Here is a 21,348-nt window from a genome sequence, read left to right on the forward strand (position 1 = left end):
TGAAAGTTGGAATCTGATTGGTTGCTAGGGGCAACTGAGACAGTTTTACTTTACACCAGTTTGATAACCCCCCCCCCCCCCCTGGTCTGTATAGATTATACAGTATTTGTTTCCTTGAAGGGATCCAAATGTGCATACCACACAAAGTTTTTATCATAGTTTCTTGTCTGTTTTATAAACAGAAGAAAATGACCCCAACTGATAAAACTTTGAATTCCGTATAGAGCATACTTTAAACACCCCCCCCCCACCCCCCCAAAAAAAAAGAAACAGACCCTATTCCCATTTTATATCAACCCCAGCAGACACCAAACCCCATTGTATAAAGAAAGACACCACCTGTAAACAGACCCCCAACCAGTCTTCCCGTTCACAGGCCAGATAGCTGGTATGGGGGAAAGTTTACGTTCCTCAGTACGGGATCCTTCTAACAAGTAGGGATCACCCAAAGTGAAGAACTTCAATTATAAGACTCTACTACGCTGATGTGCTTAGCTTCTCTAACAGAGACTATGACACTGTTACTGTTTATGGCTCTAAAGTACTGGTCAATGTATATAAAAAGAAATTTCAAGGGTTAATACAAACACATTTCCTTTACTGCTCGCTCAAGCCAATGTGTATGATATAACATTTCTGCACACATTACCGGACAATAATGGCACCAGTTGCTTAGTGATAGAGGAAGGTTCTGGTCCCCAGAGAATGCTATTTATATTAACTTAAGTGCTATTGGCCATTTAATTTCGGCAGCTCTGTCATCCAACAGAAGAGGCTGTAAAGAAAAGTGGAGGAATTGATTCAATAAAGTTTTTGTCCTTCAAATCTTTCTCAAAGCCAAATGTCAATTTGGTACATCCGAGCGCGGGGAGCGAATACATTAAGCTGGTGGTGTCAGTGTCATATCTCCAGCTCTTGATATCTTCAGTATTGAAGCCGTCCGCTCCCTGCAGAACAGAGTAACCATAGATCAGTTCCGCTCTGTAGAGAGCGTGTTTTTCTTTTTTGAGTTGAAAGTATCTACATGTCTGTGTTTGCTTACTTCTCTGCAGCATACAGGAGTTGCAATATTCCTGTGTGAAATCTTTCTTTGTGCAGATTCTTTTTAATTACTTTACAGGTTAAAGGTTATAGACACCTTTGAAAAACAAATTTTTTCTTTCTTTGTAGTTTTTATGGTACAAAAAAAAATTATCCATAGGTCTTTATTAAAAGTTTTGTTATCTTTTGCTTCTACAGCCTCTGCAGCTTGTTGTATGAGCTCCATTTTCTTTCTATGCCAATACTTATCTTGAGAATGTGTGAGCTCTCCTTCAAGGTTTCTCTCCTCCCTCAACTATTTAAGCTGTTGTGCCAACCCTTCCCTGATATCTCTAACACTGAGAGAGCAGAAAGTCCATGTGGTGGACTTATCATTCTGAGTAGCAGCTAAATGGTAGGAAGTTATTAATGCAGACTATTTAGAAGGTTTGTAATTGGGAAACAAATCAACAGTAAAAACATTCTTGCAAAGGTGCCTGTAGCTTTTTAACAGGTTTCCCTGGCTGTAGTAATAGATGGCTTATACCCAGTTCTCCCCCACCTGAATCAGCCATTCAAGAGAGCCATGGCACCCACACTTGACAGTGAGGGTGAATGAAAGCCTCGCCTCTATTCATTGTGTAGTGGTAGTGACAGTTTACTGCAGCTCCAGCACTTCACAATGGTTGGTGCACAGATTCCAGCCCCTGGATTAGAACTATATAGTGTGTATGGTTGAATGACAGAAAGTTCCACCTGAGGAAAGATTTTGCTGTGGATTAGAGTAAAGGGATAAATCTTAAAGCGACTCTGTACCCACAATCTGACCCCCCCCAAACCACTTGTACCTTCGGATAGCTGCTTTTAATCCAAGACCTGTCCTGCGGTCCGTTCGGCAGGTGATGCGGTTATTGTCCTAAAAAACTATTTTTAAACTTGCAGCCCCGTGCCCAATGGCAGTGGCTTAGAATATCTGTGCCCTAACTTTGCACCACCCCTCCGCCCCTCCTCCCCACCCGCTTCATCATTAGGAATGCCACTGGAACATTTTCTCCTGTCTGAACATTGCACAGGTCCTTAACGATCCAGCCCATGTTCAGTGTTCACACAGCTGATGAGTAGGAGACAATCTGCCTGGAGCATTCCTAATGACGAGGAGGGCGGGGAGGAGGGACAGAGAGGTTGTGCCAGCCTAATGCATAGACATTCTAAGCCCCGGCTATTGGGCACGGGGCTGCAAGTTTAAAACTTGTTTTTTAGGACAATAACGACATCAGCTGCCGAATGGACGTCAGGACAGATCTTGGATCAAAATCAGCTATCTGAAGGTACAAGCGGTTTAGGGGGGTCAGATTATGGGTACAGAGTCGCGTTAAAACTTTGCTTATTTCCCCTCCAAGATATTATATTCTATTAATCTCAAGTATGTGATTTTTTTTTTTTACAGATACACCTTCACTGGAATTTATACATTTGAATCTCTCATAAAAATTCTAGCAAGAGGTTTCTGTCTAGAAAAATTTACCTTCCTGCGAGATCCATGGAACTGGCTAGATTTCAGCGTAATTGTTATGGCGTAAGTATCATATCCCTTTACTTTGTATTAGTAAGGGAGGTCGCACTATGTACTAGCACTACAGATTCTAACGTTTGCTTTTACAGAGATAGCGGGTGCCCAGTATACACCTTATGGCCTAGGGCTGCTCCTTAATAGTCGGCCACAAATAGCCAAGAACATGTAGGCCATAAACTGAACCAACTTTCCTTTACAGCCATCTTGGTGAATGAACAATAACGTAGGGGCAAAATGAGTCTGGTGATGACTGTAGCACAGTGGTGTGGTTATAGAGGGGTCAGCAGTCATACTTGGTCAGATCAATGAACTATTAATCTATTGGGGGGGGCATTGGTGATTTTTCGAAAAAACTTTTTCAGAACTTTTGTTCTTTTGTCGAAGCCAAGAACAGGGAGATAAACTAGATGCAGGTTCCAGAGGTAGGACACACATCTGGGGGTCATTTATGGCATAAACTGTGCCCCAGATGGGAATATCCCTTTAAGCATAGCAGTATCTTCTAAATTTGTAATGTATTGTCTATGACTTGACAAGGTAGGCTGCGACCATTCATTCCGTCAATCGGCCTCTTATAGATATCCTGACTTCGTTTTGCTTCGGTATCGGTGTATCAGCTATGGGAATTCTTTTCCACCATTGCCATAGTTAGTCGCTTGATATACTTATTGCACTGGGATTGTTGTAGTAAAGAAACAAGCGTATAATATATTACAACTGCTAAGGCATCTTATCCCCACACCGTGGGCCTCTAATATGAAAACTAGTCTATAGAGGCAAAGCAGACATGATCCATGCTTGAGAAGATCATTCCAAAATTCAGCATGGAGTCCAGCTATGATGATGTATTATAGGCCTCTGAGTCCCCTAGCATCAGGTCCTACTGTGACTACTGTGACCCCTATAGCTACACCACTGACTATAGAGACCAGTCATGTTTTTGAAAGGAATTACAGGGATTCCTTTAGGTAAAAGAGATATTGATAGGATAGGTCATCATCAACAATTTGCAGGGTGCCGAAACATGGCTGTTCAGCACCTGCATTACACGGTGAACAGATCATGAGCACCTTGTTCCATTCATTGTATAGTGGCCGGCCCTGGTTACTGCAGCTCAGCTCCAGTTCATTTAAATGGGACTTCTTCCAGACTCGTTCACTGTGTAGTGCAGGTGCTGAACAGCTGATCAGAATGATTAGTGATTGATTATCTATCCTATATATAGGCCATTAATCTGTTTTCCCTAAAAAAAAAACCTTTAAATAGCAGAGTAGTTACCTTCAAGTTTTTTTTGTTTTTTTTTAAACCGATTTAATCTCTGACTTATGCCCCAGGTGTATCCAGCAGTCATTGAGTTTGCTGCACTACTGCCCCCTATAGACTGCATCCTATTAATTACTGGTGGGGGAGGAAGGTTCTATCAGAAGTTATTTTAAGAGGTTAATTGCATAAGATAAGTCGCAAAAAATCTGCATCTGAAATGAGTTTTTTCCAGCGCAGCATTGTCTGACGTCTTCTGAGATCAGCAATTAATCTCAGCTCCTGTATATGGAGCAGATTCATTACCTGGAGCCCCTGACAGCAGATTACAGGGAGGGCTGGGTTACAAGGAGAAGTTTTTGGTCTCGAGATGTTAAACAGCTAATTAAACCTGATGTATCACAAGGGCTCATCTACCGCTACGTTGAGTCAGATGAGATTACCTAAACGCATTCTTTCCAATATTTGTTGCAAAACCGTAAAGAGATAGTCACATTTTACATATTTGTGGTATTTCCATAGAATATGCTGTAAATGTCTGATGGATGAAACTCCCTTCTCTAGGACCCTCCTCCATCTCTTGACCAAGGGCCCTACCAGTCCCCCTGGGCCTTCTTGTGACCACCATAGGTGGTTGGGAAGCTGTAAATAGCTAAGCAGGTTCTTTTATACAGTTTACACAAGCCCATTGTTACATAGACAACACTGCTTGCACAACCTCCTTTAAAGTGTCACTGTTGTTTAATTTTTTTTTATTTTTTTTTTGCTGGAATCAATAGTACAGGCGATTTTAAGAAACTTTGTAATTTGGTTTATTAGCCAAAAAATGCATTTTTATTATAAAAAATAGCAGTTTGAAGCTCTCCCCCCTGTCTTCATGGCTTTCTATGGAGAGGGGAGGGGTAGAGGGAGATGAGGCACCAAAACAGGGCAACAAAGAGTTAATTTACAGCTACAACACCGGGCTATCTCCTCTGAAGTCAGCACTGACCTCTCTGACCTCTGAATACCGGCTTTCACACAGCTCCCACTGTGTAATCCTTTGTTCTCTGCTGGCGACTAATCTCCCTCTCCCCCCCTCCCCTCTCCATAGGTTACACAAGGCCCAACTGATGTAAAAGAGTCGAGATTTCCTGATAATGAGCAGTGAATGAGAGAGAGGAGGGGGGGGAACCTGGGGAAAGTCTTTTTAAATGGAGATAATGGCATATTTGCCTAATAAATCCAATTACAATGTTTCTTAAAATCGCCTGGACTATTGATTTCTGCAAAAAAAAAAAAAAAAAAACGGCAGTGACCCTTTAATGTCAATGTCAAAAAGACCGCTCATTTATTTTTGACTTTCTGGCAATCTCTGGCAGCCGCAACACTGCAAGATTGGGTTTCTTGATAGGTGTGAGTCCCAAAAGAGCGATCCACTTGTATCCTATAGATACGCCATAAATATCCTAGCTAGGAATACCCCTTTAAAATTGTGACCCCCATACACATAAGATTACTGCTGGCTGAACTCTCACTGCGGCACTGCCTCCCAGTACTGCAAGATAATAGAGCTTTCCAAAGGCGACTATTCTGCTCAGCCGTTCTCTCGTTAAAGGCCAATAACGTCAATACGAGAGTTAAAAGTACTTGCTGGCAAACATGCATTTTCATGTTAGTAAAAGTTTTAGGCAACTTATACTGTAGAGGTTCCCTCTAAGACTCTTTATCATTAAGGGGGTGTCTGTAACCAGATATAGCTCCCCCACCCCTATCTATAGGCTTTACCTGAAGACTATGATTACACAGTGTTGATATTTAGTATAAAATAATTACCGTTATTTTAAAATAACGGCACTTATTTTTCATTAAAATGATATATTGGTATCTGTTGGTATATTAGGACCCTATAGTAATTTTTAAATTCTTGAATCTAAAATATATTACTCTATAGAGGACATTTATTTTAAGAGGACATAGTTTTAAGTGTAAACTGTTATAGTGGGAATCTGAGGCAGAAGCTATTGATTAGTTACATGGGTCATTTCACAAGTTAATATAATATAACCACCCTTTAGGAATTCAGTCAGTAGATGTTAACCTTTATTTCTTTTTAAATTAAAGGAGAAGTCCTGTAAAAAAAAAAAAAAAAAATCACTATCAGGCTATGTTCACACAACGTTTTTTAATCTCCGTTTAAAATTACGTCCGTCATTTTGAGTCTAAAATAACAGACGTTATTTAGCAGTCTGACCTCCCCTTAGTGCACTGATGGGTGTTTGCACATTATTCTAGTTTGGGGATACTAATTGGACTTTGGATGCGGCTTAATTAAAAAGTCCATTGAATTTAATAGCAAAAACGGAGACAGAACGGCGACAAAGGGAAAACTGTGTGTAAACTACAAATAAAAAACGTCCGCTGTTTGCAAAAGACGTCCGAAAATAATGATCGTGTTCATTATTTTGACGCCTGCGGCAAAAACATCCGTTATTCAATATGCTGTGTGCATTGGACGTCCGTCTTCCCATTGACTTCAGTGCATTGCATTGCAGTCAGTTAAATCTCGGCAAAAACGGACGTTATTTTAAATATGAAAATCGTCTGCCTTTTTAATATTTTTGACGTTGCGTGAACATAGCCACAGGCTGGGGGGGGGGAGATTTGGGGGGGATAGCCGGAACATAATAAAGAATGTGTACTTACCTGTCCCAGTGCCCTGTAGTATCGCTCTCACCGCTCCCAGACAGCTTTTAGATGTTATTTACTCCTAGCTTCCTGTTATGTCATGGCCCCGCCCCTGCTACTGTAACGTCATGACCCCGCTGATGGATTGCCCACTGGATTGCCTGTGATTATTTTTTTATGTTTTGCTGTACTTCTCCTTTAAGTGTTAGAATGCAAATTATTATTATTATTATTATTATTATTATTATTATTGTTACACTTACTGTTATGTATTATTGTGCATCTAAAAAAGATTTGTAATTAAATTAGTTTAAAGAAAAATAAATAAATAAATGCATAACAGTGATTTACTTAGTTTAGAAAATATCTGCAAATTAATCCCCAGTACTTTCTTCCATAGAATTTAAGGTTTTATAGTCGAACAGCTGCAACACCACCTAATTTCACAGTGTTGAAGTGTGCGGAAAAAAAAATCTATTACCATTAATAAAATAAGAAAAAACTTTAATTGCTGGACTGCTCTTTGTATCCAAAGGGGTTCTTTACATTAGACATTTACTTGTTAGATGGCTGCATTGAAAAAAGGGGTTGACACAAACTGTCCTCCTGCTGGGACCTCCACCGATCAGCAGTTATCAGTGGTGAAATCTGGTAATAAGCGATCTCCCTGCAGCGCCCCTACAGGAGAAATTAATCATTACACAGTGCCCAGTCAGGTCAATGATCTGTCTGTGTAGTTCAGGATAGGAGAGGTCCTCCACAAGATAGGTACTCTTTGTAATTTCTCCGTTCTCTGCTCCTTCGAAGACTAACAGGATATTAAACATAGGAAATCCTCTAATAATTCCCTTATGGGGCATATTAAAATGGGTTTTCTTAGCTGTGCAACCCCTTTAAAGGTCAAAATGGTATGGGATTAAATTTAGACAAATACTCCGCTGTATGGCATGTTAACTTCTTATGTCCTTAGTTCTTCCAAGAGGAAATTGTAAAAAGAATCATATGTGAGAGACTTCTATGAAAAAAAATATGTATTTTTTTTAAATCAACTGAATAAATCAACACAAAGTGAATACATTAATATAATGAATAATTGTGTAGCAAATTATAATTTTTTTCAGGTTAACATGAAAAATTTTAGCGGTTACACCAGTAAGGAAACAGTTAATGTGCAACGCTGCAATTTCAGTGCATTGTTTTACATTAAATTGCTCTCTGAGATGTCTCTTGAAATCAGTTCTGCTCTATCTGCTTCCATAAAAGTGCCTATATTACTGAATCTTAAAAAAGTAGGCCACATATACTGTATCATCACTCCTTCTATAAGGATTTCTTCACCTCTCGATTCTGTGCTATTTTAGCCTCCTTCGGATAAACAGTGATTGTTTCAGATCTATTGGGATTTTATAAAGAAAACAAATCATAGCTCGCTTGAAGACCATTGCGGTAATGCGTTTAATTAACTTAAAAATGAATCAAAAAGTCAAAAGAGATTAACTGTGGAAAAAGCTCCGATAAAAAAAGAGTAAAAAACGGAAAAATAACATTATATTTAAAAAAAAAAAAAGTGAAAAATAAAAGTAAAATAAAATAATTAAAATGTAAAATAAAATAAGATTTTACATTAGCAGATTAATTTAACATTAAATACATGCATTCGTATTAATTAAATAAAAGTTGATGCAGTTAATAAAAGTTGATGCAAGTTAAAAAGTCAAAGTTGACATGCAGTAGTTAAAAATTTTGAAAAAAGTTAAAGAAAAAAGAAAACTCCATTCTGAAATAGAGTAAGCAAATATATAGATGTTAACATAAAGGGGTATTTCAACGTCAGGTAAAAAACAAGATACTCCAGAAGCATATAGCATTGTTTACCTGTCTGCCCTAGTTCTTAAACTACCAAAAACTTTATTGTGTCTTTGTGGGTCTCTTCCTATGTGAAATAATTACTATTTTGAGCAGTTGCTTAGTACTACAATTTCCAAATTGCATTGCTTTCCCTCCACTCTTCATCACAGCCCTCCCACTCTGCCTATTTCCCTCCCACAGCACTTCCCACCAGTTCTTCTCAAACCTTTGTTTCACACAGCAGACTATCTTACTACACAGAAAGTGTGCAAAAACTGCTGTGTTCACTGCCTGCTCCCCTGCTTGTGACATTGTTCAACAGCAAGGCTGTAAACACTCCTCATGCTCCCCTAAATGTCCTCCAGAAATATATATGTATATGATATGGGAGTTTAGGCTTTAGGGGTGATGCCATAACTCAGGGCATGAGCTCAGAAACAAGATCGAGGCAAGCCTCCTGTGAGACCATGAGGTGAAATGTTGTCTCTGCAGAGGGAGGAGACAAGGGGGGGGGCAGTTCATGGTCACAGAGGGAGGGGCATGGTCACAGAGGGAGGGGCATGGTCACAGAGGGAGGGGCATGGTCACAGAAGGAGGGGCATGGTCACATGCTCCTCCATCTCAGCCATTACCACAGAGCAAGACACAGGAAGCTGCTGTCAGTATATACAGTGAGTATACTTACTTGATACTGTACACTGAACTATTTCACTATAAACTGACCAAGCCCTTTAAAAAACACTTTCTATACCCCTTTAATTTTAGTAATACCCCTTAAAAAATATGTGTACCTTAAAAAAGTAAAAAAATAATGTAATTATTATTATTATAAAATACATATATTCCTACAGCGAACATTGATTTATAGTAACTAAAAGGGACATGCCTAAAAGTAAAAAAAGAGAAAAAAAAAAGAAAAAAATTGCATTAAAGATAAAAAAAAAAACAACTTACAAACTTAGTCTTGATTCCCCAGAGCTACTAATTGGCTCCTTGTGGTTCCTTTATCATCTACTTCCTACTTCTGGGGCGAGCACTTGGAAGCAGGACCTGCCGGCCCAGGCAATCGCTGGCCGCAGCAGTGTCTCATCTCAGCCAGTGATTTCCGAGCTTGTTGGTTCCACTTTAGAGTGCTCATCTCAGAAGCAGGAAGAAGAAAGAGGTTAAGGGGATCGGAAGGAGGCAAACAAGAGCTGAAGGGGAGTCTAGATAGTATGTTTAATTTTTCTGTTTCAACCCCTTTTTCCCACCAGCATCTTATTAGTTACACAAGGGTTGGAATACACCTTTAGGGTAGCTTCACACATACCGTATCGCAGCATATTTTCTGCTGCGATACGCAGCAGATACGCAGCAGATTAGATCTAAATAACTGAGCACAGCATCAAATTTGCACCATCAAATCTGCTGCAGATCTGCTGCGTATCTGCTCCGTATACGTTGTGTGTTCCCTTAACCTATAACAAGTTTGGCAATTTTAAAAATTCAGCAGCCAGCAGGGGGGAATTTGATTACAAGTACAAACTTCCATCTCCCTGTGTCCATGGTGAGTGGTGGGACCAGCCTTGGAAGGCATTTCCCCCCCGAAATGTGATGATGTCATGACTCGGAGGGAAAAGGCCTGTCCCAGCTGATAGACTGGCCGCTCAGCCAATCAGTGACTGGGGTGGCATCCCACTCCCAGTCACTAACTGGCTGAGGGACCAGTCCATCAGCCAGATCATGACATTTCAGTGCCGGAGATTCCGAAGAACAAGGGGGGGCGGGGGGCGGGGAGAGGTAAGTTCGTACTTGTAATTAAATTCCCTCCTGACAAATTTTAAAAAAGGCCGGCCTTCTCCTTTAAGCGTCTTAAGAAATCTACTTTGGAACTGAGATTACAACACTAAACTCAACGTTAAACTACAATCTCAATAAAACTCTACAAATAATATAAATAGATCTTTTTTTTCGCACATCTTCTTCCTGTAGACTTCTCTTATTCTTCCCGTTCACCAGTAACACCAGCACGGTCTTTCTAGAAGGCCGGTGCTAGATAAATTCTTCCTAAATCCTGAATAACTCTGGTTTAATCCTACAGGTATGTAACAGAATTTGTAAACCTAGGCAATGTTTCAGCTCTTCGAACTTTCAGAGTATTAAGAGCTTTGAAAACTATTTCTGTAATCCCAGGTAAGAAGTAAGTGGTGTGAGGTGTTAGGCCCCTTGTACATCCAACTGTTTCTTTGTGTCTGTCATTGTGTTTGTGTGTGAACTCCCCTATTGCAGATATGTGACAGAGTTTGTGGACCTGGGCAATGTCTCAGCATTGAGAACATTCAGAGTTCTCCGAGCATTGAAAACAATATCAGTCATTCCAGGTGAGAGACAGGTTAAATACGCAGGCTGGTTTTTTGCTCCGTTAAAGTATAAGCCACATCCTATGAGCATAGAGCCTTGTTGTTTCCACTCATTTTGCTAAAAATCTGAAAAAAAGCAGGAATCACGACCAGCAATGCCAGCGAGAGCCTAAAGATTCCTAGCTTTTTTTTTTTTAGCATTAGCTTATTATTATTATTTAAATTTTTAGTTCAGTTTTTTTTTTTCGAGTTCCCGACACTTTCTTGCATGAGACTCCGCTCTTCTCAGTCTGTGTAATTTGCATTTTGAGATATTTTTTTTTTGCACCCCTACAAATAAAAAAATAATAATAAATTTTCAGAATTAAATGGCAAACCAATTTAAAATAAATAAATTAAAAAAAAATGTCATATTACACATTCCTTAAATAAAAGTTATGATTTATTTGCTAATTTAGTAGTAGATTTTTATTTTTCCCCCGACTGCATGACAGCTGCATGTGACATCTTTTTGGAAAAGTTTATTCTTTCCAAAACAGATATAAAACTTTTTTTTTTTAACATAGATAAGTTCAATAGATAAGTGCAAATATACATGACGTAGACATTAAGCAGTTAAAGAAAACCATATGTAGATTGTAAGTTGCATCATTGGGAAAAAGAAAGAAATTATTTTATGACATTCACGACGACGGTGCTAATAGTGCTAAAATCGCTCTTACTCTAAAGAGAACTGCCCTACTTATATACAACCACAGTATGATATGATTAAAGGGAGTATCCAGGCTAAGAAAAACATGGCTACTTTCTTCCAGAAACAGCGCCTCTCATGTATTCAGTTTGGGTGTTGGGTTTTGCAGCTCAGTTCCAAGAGAAGTGAATGGACCTAAATTGTAATAGCCCGCGCAACCCAGGACAGGGGTGGCGCTGTTTTGCAAGAAACTAGTTGTGCTTTTCTAATCCTGGGTAACCCCTTCAAGGGATTAGCACAACTATGCTGCAAGGCAACTGTGCTACATGGTCCAGCATTCGCCATTTACAGTACCTATGTATACCCAGCCTCAGTCTCTCTGCTGTGGCTCATCAAAGGTGGTCCTAAATAGAGCCCCCCCCCCTCCTTGATATCAGTATCCTCTAAAAGGACCCTTCATTATGCCCACTGCCAGGGATTCCCAAGGACAAATATTTATGATCGCTCTATGTTTGGGGAGGGTTCATGTCTATTGGTATACTAAGGTTCACCCTTGATATCTTAAAATTATAAATATTATAAGATACAGAAATAACAATACTGGATGCTATGTGTTGACTAAAAATATATACTCTAAGGCCATGTTCCCACTTTGTAAGACACTGTACGTTCCATGACCCAGCTGGATTACGGAATGGCTGGTGTCAGAAAAGATCATCCTGGCCGTAGCGGCCGGATGATCTTCACTGCTGCTTAATTGAGATGTGGGCACATCTGTGCAATTTTCCACTGCACACAATGAAGAGTGTGGCTGGAGCCGCACGCTCCATTGTGTGCACTGACAAGTTTTCCCGGCCGTCACTTTTCTACGGCGATTCTAGGGATCCTAGACGGAGTGTATACTATGTGTACACACTATGGCCGGGATTCCCTCAGGTGCTACACCACTTAAGTACCGTAGTAATCATGGGCAACAACGGCCGTGATTACTAAGATAGATAGATAGATAGATAGATAATATGAATAATATACACACTATTTGTGAATGTCATAAAATGGTTTGGAGACATCAGCAGCATCTTACATTTTATAGTGTTTTCTTTAGCATTGATTAACATTGTGTGACAGAACATAGAAAAGTAATATATGAAAATTTACATTCAGTGTAACCCCTCCCCCATTCATGACACCACTACCCCATAATAAAAAGAAAAATAAGAACCCCATCGATTTCACCAGCGGCCATTTTGTAACGTGCTCCACCTTCCGTGAGGCACAGGAAGAGTCACAAAATTGTCCACGTCTCTTCAACTCATTTCACTGTTTTCCATCAGCTTCCGGCTGTCCATTGTGTTAACTGCTTTGTGTCAATGTTCAAGTGTTTGTCCCGGCTTCTGCATGCAACTTATTCACTGTACTCTGGTTATGTTATAACTTCTATGATGGCGGTCATACGGAACAAGCACAATGATGTGGTTTTGATCCTAGGATTGAAGACCATTGTGGGGGCCCTGATCCAGTCGGTTAAGAAGCTTTCGGATGTGATGATCCTCACAGTGTTTTGTCTGAGTGTGTTTGCACTAATAGGACTTCAGCTATTCATGGGACACCTAAGGAATAAATGTTTACTTTGGCCACCACTCTACAATAATCTTGGAATCAATATGACTTCCTATGTCAACGGCACAATGGATGCAAACAGCACTTTCTTCAACAGTACCTTTCCAGATTTCGACTGGCAGGAATACGTTGAGGACCCATGTAAGCAGTTGTTGACTGTATTGTGTTAAGTAGGGGCCTGTTCTTATACCCAGCATGGCAATTCCATCTTAGATTTCCTTCAGGTCTGTACACCAAGGAAAGGGTTACACTAAGCACTAACTACTGGTGTCACTCCTGAACATAGCAGTAGCTAAACCCTGCCCTCATTTCCTGTGTTCCATCCATGTCTGTCTGTTACTAGAGACAGACTGAGCCTAACTACAGACATTGGATAACAAGTTGCAGGGAAGGTAGACACCTAGCGAATTTTTTATTAAATCAAAGGGGTTCTCTGATTAAAACCCACCTCCCTTACTTCCGGCGATCTCCAGATCGTCCCAATGCTCCTTTGTTTTGAATACAGCGTGTGATCCATGGTTCTATTCATTCTCTACGGAGCCACTGGAGAGAGACGAATATATTCAGTTACTACACGACTTCTGTTTCAGTCTCACCATTTTAGTCTTTGGCGTCATTCAGATGACTGTAAAGCCTCAATTACACAGGGCAATGTAGAGAGCAAGCGAGGGCGGACCTGTCAGGTTAGCACCTGTTGCTCCTCTTTCCCCACTATTACACACGCTGACAGCGAGTTAGGAAAAGCAGGTGAGAGCAAGGGGTGGGGGAGACTGTCCGGGCCATTGTCAGATCATCCGGGCAGCCCATAGAAGACAGCGGCGGTCTGCTGTCGCAGCTCCTATTACACGGAGCGACGGGAGCAGATTATTAACAGGCTGATCATTGATATTTTAGCCTGTTGACAGACACAGATCAGCCAACATCGTGTCTTCTATTACACTAAACGATTATTGGCGGTAACGGTTGGTATCTGCCGAATACGGACGATAATCGCTTCGTGTAATTAGGCCTTAATGTGCATAATACAGCCACAAGACTCGGACGGCCCATGATGATTTAAGTTTGGTTTAGATAAACACATCACCATCTTAGCCTGCTCATACACGGAGCTCCGGCATCCAGTTTCATTGCTTTTTATTTATGCATGAAAATTGCTAGAAAGATTCATGAAATATAAAGGCAAATAACTAACTGTGCCTTCTACAGCTTTCAGCCTGTCACCACATATATTCAATTATTAATTGGATATAATTTTGCATTCCAAATCATTCAAGAAGGAAAAGTCTGGGCTCTGACTTGCACCTACCTCCCTGGCTCCTGTCCCTTACTCCGGTTCCCTGTCCTCCGGCCACTTCCTGGTCTAAGTGGGGGCATGGGTCATAACGTGTCAGGTCCACTCAGCCAGTTAGCAGCCAAGGCAGGACCCTGCTTCCTGCCTCTCCTCCCCAGGTGCTGGGATAAACTTGATCCAGTCCTGGGAAACTTCTCTTTCTCGCTCATCTCTAGTTCCAATTATTAAACAAAAAAACTTCTGGCATGTCATAGAAAAAAGTGTCAATAGTTTTGTTTGGTGGGGGCCAAGGTGCTGATGGCCTCCTACCAATTAACATGTTCCATGCACTGTCTGTGTATATGGTCAATGTTTAATGGAAAGGACTTCATGTTTAAATCTTTGTGCTACTGTCCTGACACAACGTGAAGATTTAAAATATCACTGTCGTTAAGGTTTTCATCCGTCAGAACACTAAACGAACGGGGAGAAGACGAGCTGCAGCGCTTCCATTCTCCGCTCTGAGTAAAAAAAAAAAAAAAAGAGCTGGGCTCCATAGAGCTCCCTTATAAGTCTGACTCTTTTTTTCTAACTCAGAGCAGAGAGTGGACGCACTACAACGCGTCTTCTACCCGCTCGTTCTCCAGACTGGTACGGGTCTGAACACTCAATCTAAGACCGATCAAAACTTTTGACATGTCTCGATGACATCAAATGTTATTTGTACTGACAGTGAGACTTTAAACTGTTTCTGAGTGCCTGGCATCATCATGAATGATTACATCAGGGGTTTCAAAGTCCATTCCATAGCACATCTCTTGTATATACAGACCGTGCATAGAACGTTTGAATAACCCTATAAACTAGGGGGCAGAAGCACTCATCTGAGCACTGTGCCCTTTTGTTTCTGCTCAGCTTTCCTTGGACAGTAGAATGGGTAATATATAGACTTATAGAAAGTCTTATAGACTGGTGGAGCTTTCCAAGAGAAGAAGAAAAAACAGAGCCCTTCCGCCCCTTCGTTTTAGCTTTTTTTTGGAGTTTTAGTCCCCAAACTCTTTCCCTATCAAAATTATAGGTGCACTTTAATAGAGGGCCTGGACAGGGTTGTTGGAATAGTGACAAGAGGTTGGACTCCCAGTCCCCATTGAACCCAAAGCTGTGCCTATTATCACCTAAAGTGATGATATTTCCTATGGACAGCTGGTGTCCTAGTATGCCACACAGGTAAAACTTTTGTAGACGTTTAAGGGTTAAATCAGTGCAAAGGCCCCTTCATTGTCAGGAACTGTGAGTGTCTCGGAGGTCAGGCACCTATGGCTCCTGTGCCATCACTTAATAAGATGGGAATTACCCTTTAAGGTTGAGTTCATCGTATAACACAATGTAATTGAATGATTTCTTTCTCTTTTATGTACTTATCTGTTCCCGCAGCTCACTTATACAGGTTGGAAGGTCAAAGGGACTTTTTGCTGTGCGGCAACTCCACAGATTCAGGGTAAGGCATTTTCCTGCCATTCACTTTAGCACTAACATCTGATGTCTGATGAATCTAACAAATTTTGATATGTTCCCAGCTCAGCCTAACCTTTCAGCTCAATCCTTGTGTATTTCATCTCAATCCTTGTGTATTGTTCAATTTTGGGTAATAGGTTCACTACACGGGGAAGGAAATAGCAACCAGGTGCCACATGGGACAAGCACACCGGAACATAATGTCCTATAACAGAAGCAGCATTCAGTCATTAGCTACTCTGTTTTCTTCAGTCTAGACAGGAATATCTGCCCTTAGGCTATGTTCACATAGAGTCATTTTCTGTGTGTTTTAGTGTGTAATATACATGTGTTCTGTGCTAGAATATGCATGAATTACGCCCACAATACAGGTCCCATTGATTTCAATGGAAAATATGCGTCATCATTTACACACCGTGTCAAATTTTAAGGAGAGGTTAAAGAAGTGGTATTCCATAAATAAAGATTATAAATGTCAGATCAGATGTACTGTAGGGTGAAATGCAAAGAACATTAATAGTACAAATGTGCAATAAGGCTGATTTCAAGAGAAATCTGCATTGAAACCAATTGTATATTCCAGCCTCCTTATTATGTCATGTGAATATACTCTTCTTGGTGGTGGTGGTGGTGGTGGTAGTCTTACCTATGCTGAAGTCCTTGACTACCTTCAAAGCTAGTAACCAGGCTTTAAGCCTATAGGACCATTATATCCCAATATATTGGGACTCGGAGTATGCACCCTTACTACTGCTTCTTGGTGCCAGTGCTGCTAGTCCAACTCTACTACAGAGGAAAGGGAAAGGAAGAGATTAGATGAGAAAAACGGTAAAAAAAGAAATAAAAAATTCTCAATTACCACATGTCCGTGGGAATCATTTTAAAAAAATGGATTGAAATATATTGTCATATATTGGACATATGGTAAAGAATTTAATTTTGTGGATATCTATGAACCAAATTTATCAGAACTTTACTTCTCAGTTCTGTTGTTATTATCTTCTAATTCTTGGTTTTAACTGGTATACTTTACCAATAGATGTGCTCTTTTTATTGTTTTGTTTAGTCAATGCCCGGAAGGATACAAGTGCATTAAAATTGGAAAAAACCCTAACTACGGCTACACAAGTTTTGACACATTCAGCTGGGCGTTCTTATCCTTATTTCGGCTAATGACGCAGGACTATTGGGAAAACTTATACCAACTGGTGGGTATTGTATTTTGTATTCTTGTATTCTACTATGTAGAATAACACAATGGATCTCCAAACAGGTCACAAGAAGATAAGATAATCCAAAAGAAGACTTATAAAAGATGGTAGAATGTCAATGGGTTATTGTTCTTTGTTCAGTTTTTGGTGCACTATAACATAAAATAACATGTAATCATCTAAAATCTTTTGCATGATGTAACCTTTGGCATATTGGGCTTTCAATTAAGCACCATATTTTATACAAACCCGATTCAGAACTTTCAAAATTTTTACCGACATGAAGTATTAATTTCATTAGAGCTTGTGGTATTACAAAAGTCCTTTAACAGCTCTTATAGGGAATTCTAAGTTAATATTGGGAAAGTCCCACACCAATTTGCCAAAACAAAGAGTGGTTACAGAGTGTCTCACACTTTGGAGGACTCAGCATGTCCTTTCAATACATAAACAAACCATTGACAGTGTAATGCGTTATATCTACAGTGGTGGCACTGTAGGGCGATTCCAATTTGCTACCAAGTTACCCCAGTTTGATCTGATCACTTGGGACTCCAGCAGCTGAATACCTTGTGATCTACTTATAATCAGGAACGTTTTATAATAAAAATGTGTTAGATATTATTTATTAAAAGTGAACGGAATCTTACAATTTTTGTTCCGAAATTTGTAAAAAGTTGGGTTCAGTACCAAACCAAGCTTTTTTCAAAGCTTGGAATAAGTTTTCAAAAATGGTGGCCGCACAACAACTATAAACTGAGAGTGACAGCCTACTTAGCCAAGAGAGAGATGAGAGTGACAGCCTACTTAGCCAGGAGAGAGATGAGAGTGGGAGCCTCCTGACTAATACAGAACAGAGTGGGCTGTTGCTCAGAGAGAGATGAGAGTGACAGTTCCCTAGATGAGAGTGACAGCTCCCTAGATGAGAGTGACAGCTCCTTAGATGAGAGTGACAGTGGAGCTGTCCTGCCTTAGTCAGTCAGTGATTGGCTAAAAGGGCTGAAGGTGGTTGCGGGGGGACACCAGAGAAGGAGAACATCGGGGATGTGCAGACGGGTAAGTAGAGATGAGTGAACTTTCTGAGCCACACTAAAACAGCTAAATGCTTGCAATTTTTTAAGGTTCCATTTGGTTGAACCCGAACTTTGCCTCAAAGTTTAGCAAAAAGTTCACTCATCTCTAGTTGGTTTGCAAATTTAACAATGGGACATTACCATACAATGTGTATGTTTTCATCTATATGTACCTTCTTCTTCAGACATTACGAGCTGCTGGGAAAACCTACATGATCTTCTTTGTATTGGTGATCTTCTTGGGCTCCTTCTATTTGGTGAACTTGATCCTGGCCGTTGTTGCCATGGCCTATGAAGAGCAGAACCAGGCAACCCTGGAAGAAGCTGAGCAGAAGGAAGCAGAATTTCAGCAAATGTTAGAACAACTTAAAAAGCAACAAGAAGAAGCTCAGGTACACTCATATGTATCCAGCTGTGCGTTTGATATGGTAATAAAATAATTTGCAACGTCCCAAACTACTAATTTATTTTGCTTTGAGAATCCCACTGCTTGTTCTATAAAGAGAACCCGTCACAAGGGAGACAGCTGGGAAGATAAAATTCATCTTATTAAATTGTAATGAGTATTATATAATATAAATGTAATTTTTGAGGGATTTACCGATAGCTTTTACATCCTAATGACGAACTATAGATGCAATAATAACATACTCTTGTGTCACACAACCAGGCCGCAGCAGCAGCAGCCCTAAATTTATCCAGAGAATACAGTGAAGATGGCGGCTTCGGACCCCTTTCAGAAAGTTCATCAGAAGCTTCCAAGCTAAGTACGAAAAGCGCCAAAGATCGAAAGAATAAAATAAGGCAGAAGAGGCGAGGGGGAGACGACGAGAAGGGTGATGATGAAAAGTTTCCAAAGTCCGAATCTGACACCAGTATTAAAAGAAAAGGTTTCCGTTTCTCAATTGAAGGAAATCGGCTGACTTACGAAAACAAGTTTTCCTCACCGCACCAGGTAAAGTTTTAAAATATTTTTGTAATTATTACTATTGTATGTAATTATCATATTACCATACAATAGGGCCTGTACACACGGAGCAAAAGAGGCGGAAATTTCAAACGGAACCTGCAACGCGGGCGCTGCTTAAAATTTCTCGTGCGCCTCCACTCTCCATGTCAACTCTTTGAGCGGAGAGCGGAGGCGCACAGGAAATCCCATTGAATCAATGGGACAGGCAGAATTTTAAATCGCCTCTGTGGCCTGGGCTCAGTTTAAAACTACCGCCTCTTTTGCTCTGTGTACACGAGCCCTTGGTGATTACTAAACCTTCTCTAAGCTCAATCAGTCATGCCGATCCTTAAATGTATCACTGTTGGCTGCACATCACCTTTATAGGATAAATGTTTTTGTTCTGTACAAGCAAATTGACAGATTGGCTAGTTATTCCCTGTTCTATGGATCCTGGGCTAGCCTATTTTAAAAACTTCATAACACGTACTTTGCTATACACATTGGGTTAAAGATTCTAGGTTTAAGCATGTTGTCTATATTTCATTCCTCTATGTAAGCTTCCTAAACTGAGAGGCACAATACTCTATCCTAAGGCTAGGTTCACACTGCGTTTTCAGCATCCGTTTAACGGATCCGTTTTTTTTAACGTCCAGAAAAATAGGGTCAGCAACGTTTTTTGGTCCGTTTTGGTCCGCCAAAAAAAACGGATCCGTTTTTTTTTATAATGGAAGTCAATGGAAAAACGGATGCACACAAATGAATCCGTTTTTTGCAATCCGTTTTTCATGCGTTTTTTTTTAAAAAACGGATGCGTTAAACGGATGCTGAAAACGCAGTGTGAACCTAGCCTTACATCTTAACTTTCATATGGTCAACCAAAGGTGCTCTTATGAAAGTTGTCTTGTATTGTTCCTTCTTAGCGGTGAGTGAACGTGCCAAAATTTGTCCACTGCCGTTCCAGCACTTCCTGAGTTCCTGCTGATCTCCACTTAATGGTCCCATCTTGACAAACAGGAAGCAGCTGGGGATGTCCACCAATCAGGCAATCACTAGCTGAGGCTGGTCACCAAGGCAGCCAACAACTGACTGAGTGGGCATTTCCTATGTGCTGACACAGGACCAAAAAGTGGGAATCAGCAGGTAAACAGGAACATCCAAATGACAGCAATTCTTTAGGTTTTTTTACCCATTCTGACCCTGCATCTTTTGAGCCAAGCGCGGGAGTAGATCCAAAAAGGAGAATTACAGGGACAAGCCTGATACTTTTCCTTCCAAATGTGTATGAAGAACTTCCATAAAACCATAAAATGTTTTAGACTCGGTTCTAACTTGGACTTTGCTTTTCTCTTCCAGTCATTGCTGAGCATTCGTGGATCTCTGTTTTCTCCGAGACGCAATAGTAGAGCCAGTCTGTTCAGCTTCAGAAACCGGGCGAAAGACATGGGCTCAGAAAACGACTTTGCGGATGACGAACACAGCACCTTTGAGGACAATGAAAGCCGGAGAGGCTCCTTGTTTGTACCTCACAGACATGGGGAAAGGCGGAACAGCAACATAAGCCAAACCAGCAAGGCATCGAAGACCATACCAATGCTTCCAGCCAATGGCAAGATGCACAGCACTGTAGACTGCAATGGAGTGGTCTCTCTGCTTGGTGGTCCATCTGTCCCGACATCTCCTGTTGGACTACTACTGCCAGAGGTGATAATTGATAAATCAGCTTCTGATGACAATGTAAGGAAGATTTATGTAGTCTAGGCATGGTGGTGCCTTAATACCACATATCTTTAATCCTTGTAGCTGGATCTAGTGACCGCTCTGGATCTGGTTGCCTCTGAGTTTTTCTTATATGAATATTGCTCTTTCAACCAAACCAAAGATTTTATCCTTTAAAGGGAACATTACTTTCATGCTGTGTAAACTATGAGTCATCTGGGCGGTCCCTCTCCCCATCCCGTTAGCCTATCAGACCTTTTCATCAAGGTTGGCGGGGCAGTCACCCAATGACTTGTGGTTTGGGCAGCATGAAAGTGACCACATGTTTCCTTTAACACTTTTTATGACTTTAAACATAAACGTTGTACATACTATAAGACTCTGCATATAGTTGCTATTAACAGAAATAGTTTCCCTTCTCATGTTGCTTCCTCATGTTCTGCTTTGGCAACTGATCATGTGTCCCGGTTAGGCCCTGTTCACACAAGTGTCATGCAGGAACCATGACAGCCATGCTTTACCTTATTCCTAACGGGAAGTGGTGGATCCTGTGGGAACGTATTGACTTTAATGGCGCCTGTCGGGATTCCAGT

At 40.6% G+C, this 21,348-nt stretch overlaps 1 protein-coding gene and 1 long non-coding RNA gene across 3 annotated transcripts in view; one reads left to right on the forward strand and one right to left on the reverse strand.

Annotated features, from left to right (window-relative positions):
- Positions 1–21,348, forward strand: part of LOC138800816 (sodium channel protein type 2 subunit alpha-like) — a 180,589-nt gene that overhangs the window by 98,661 nt on the left and 60,580 nt on the right. Inside the window, exons 5-12 of one of the 2 annotated variants that reach the window (XM_069982869.1) lie at positions 2,468–2,596; positions 10,449–10,540; positions 12,887–13,159; positions 15,723–15,786; positions 16,870–17,011; positions 18,273–18,479; positions 18,758–19,042; positions 20,393–20,773. In XM_069982869.1, coding sequence (XP_069838970.1) covers positions 2,468–2,596; positions 10,449–10,540; positions 12,887–13,159; positions 15,723–15,786; positions 16,870–17,011; positions 18,273–18,479; positions 18,758–19,042; positions 20,393–20,773 — 1,573 coding nt within the window. The remainder of the gene's footprint in view (positions 1–2,467; positions 2,597–10,448; positions 10,541–12,886; positions 13,160–15,722; positions 15,787–16,869; positions 17,012–18,272; positions 18,480–18,757; positions 19,043–20,392; positions 20,774–21,348) is intronic. The other variant, XM_069982868.1, reaches the window with a different exon arrangement.
- Positions 10,328–18,407, reverse strand: LOC138800818 (uncharacterized). The gene is made up of 3 exons (XR_011364529.1): positions 18,261–18,407; positions 13,467–13,561; positions 10,328–11,037 (listed from the first exon to the last, which is right to left on the reverse strand). It is a non-coding gene; the product is annotated as an uncharacterized lncRNA (long non-coding RNA).

Source organism: Dendropsophus ebraccatus, chromosome 9 (genome assembly GCF_027789765.1).
Source record: "Dendropsophus ebraccatus isolate aDenEbr1 chromosome 9, aDenEbr1.pat, whole genome shotgun sequence".
Classification (NCBI taxonomy): Eukaryota; Metazoa; Chordata; class Amphibia; order Anura; family Hylidae; genus Dendropsophus; species Dendropsophus ebraccatus.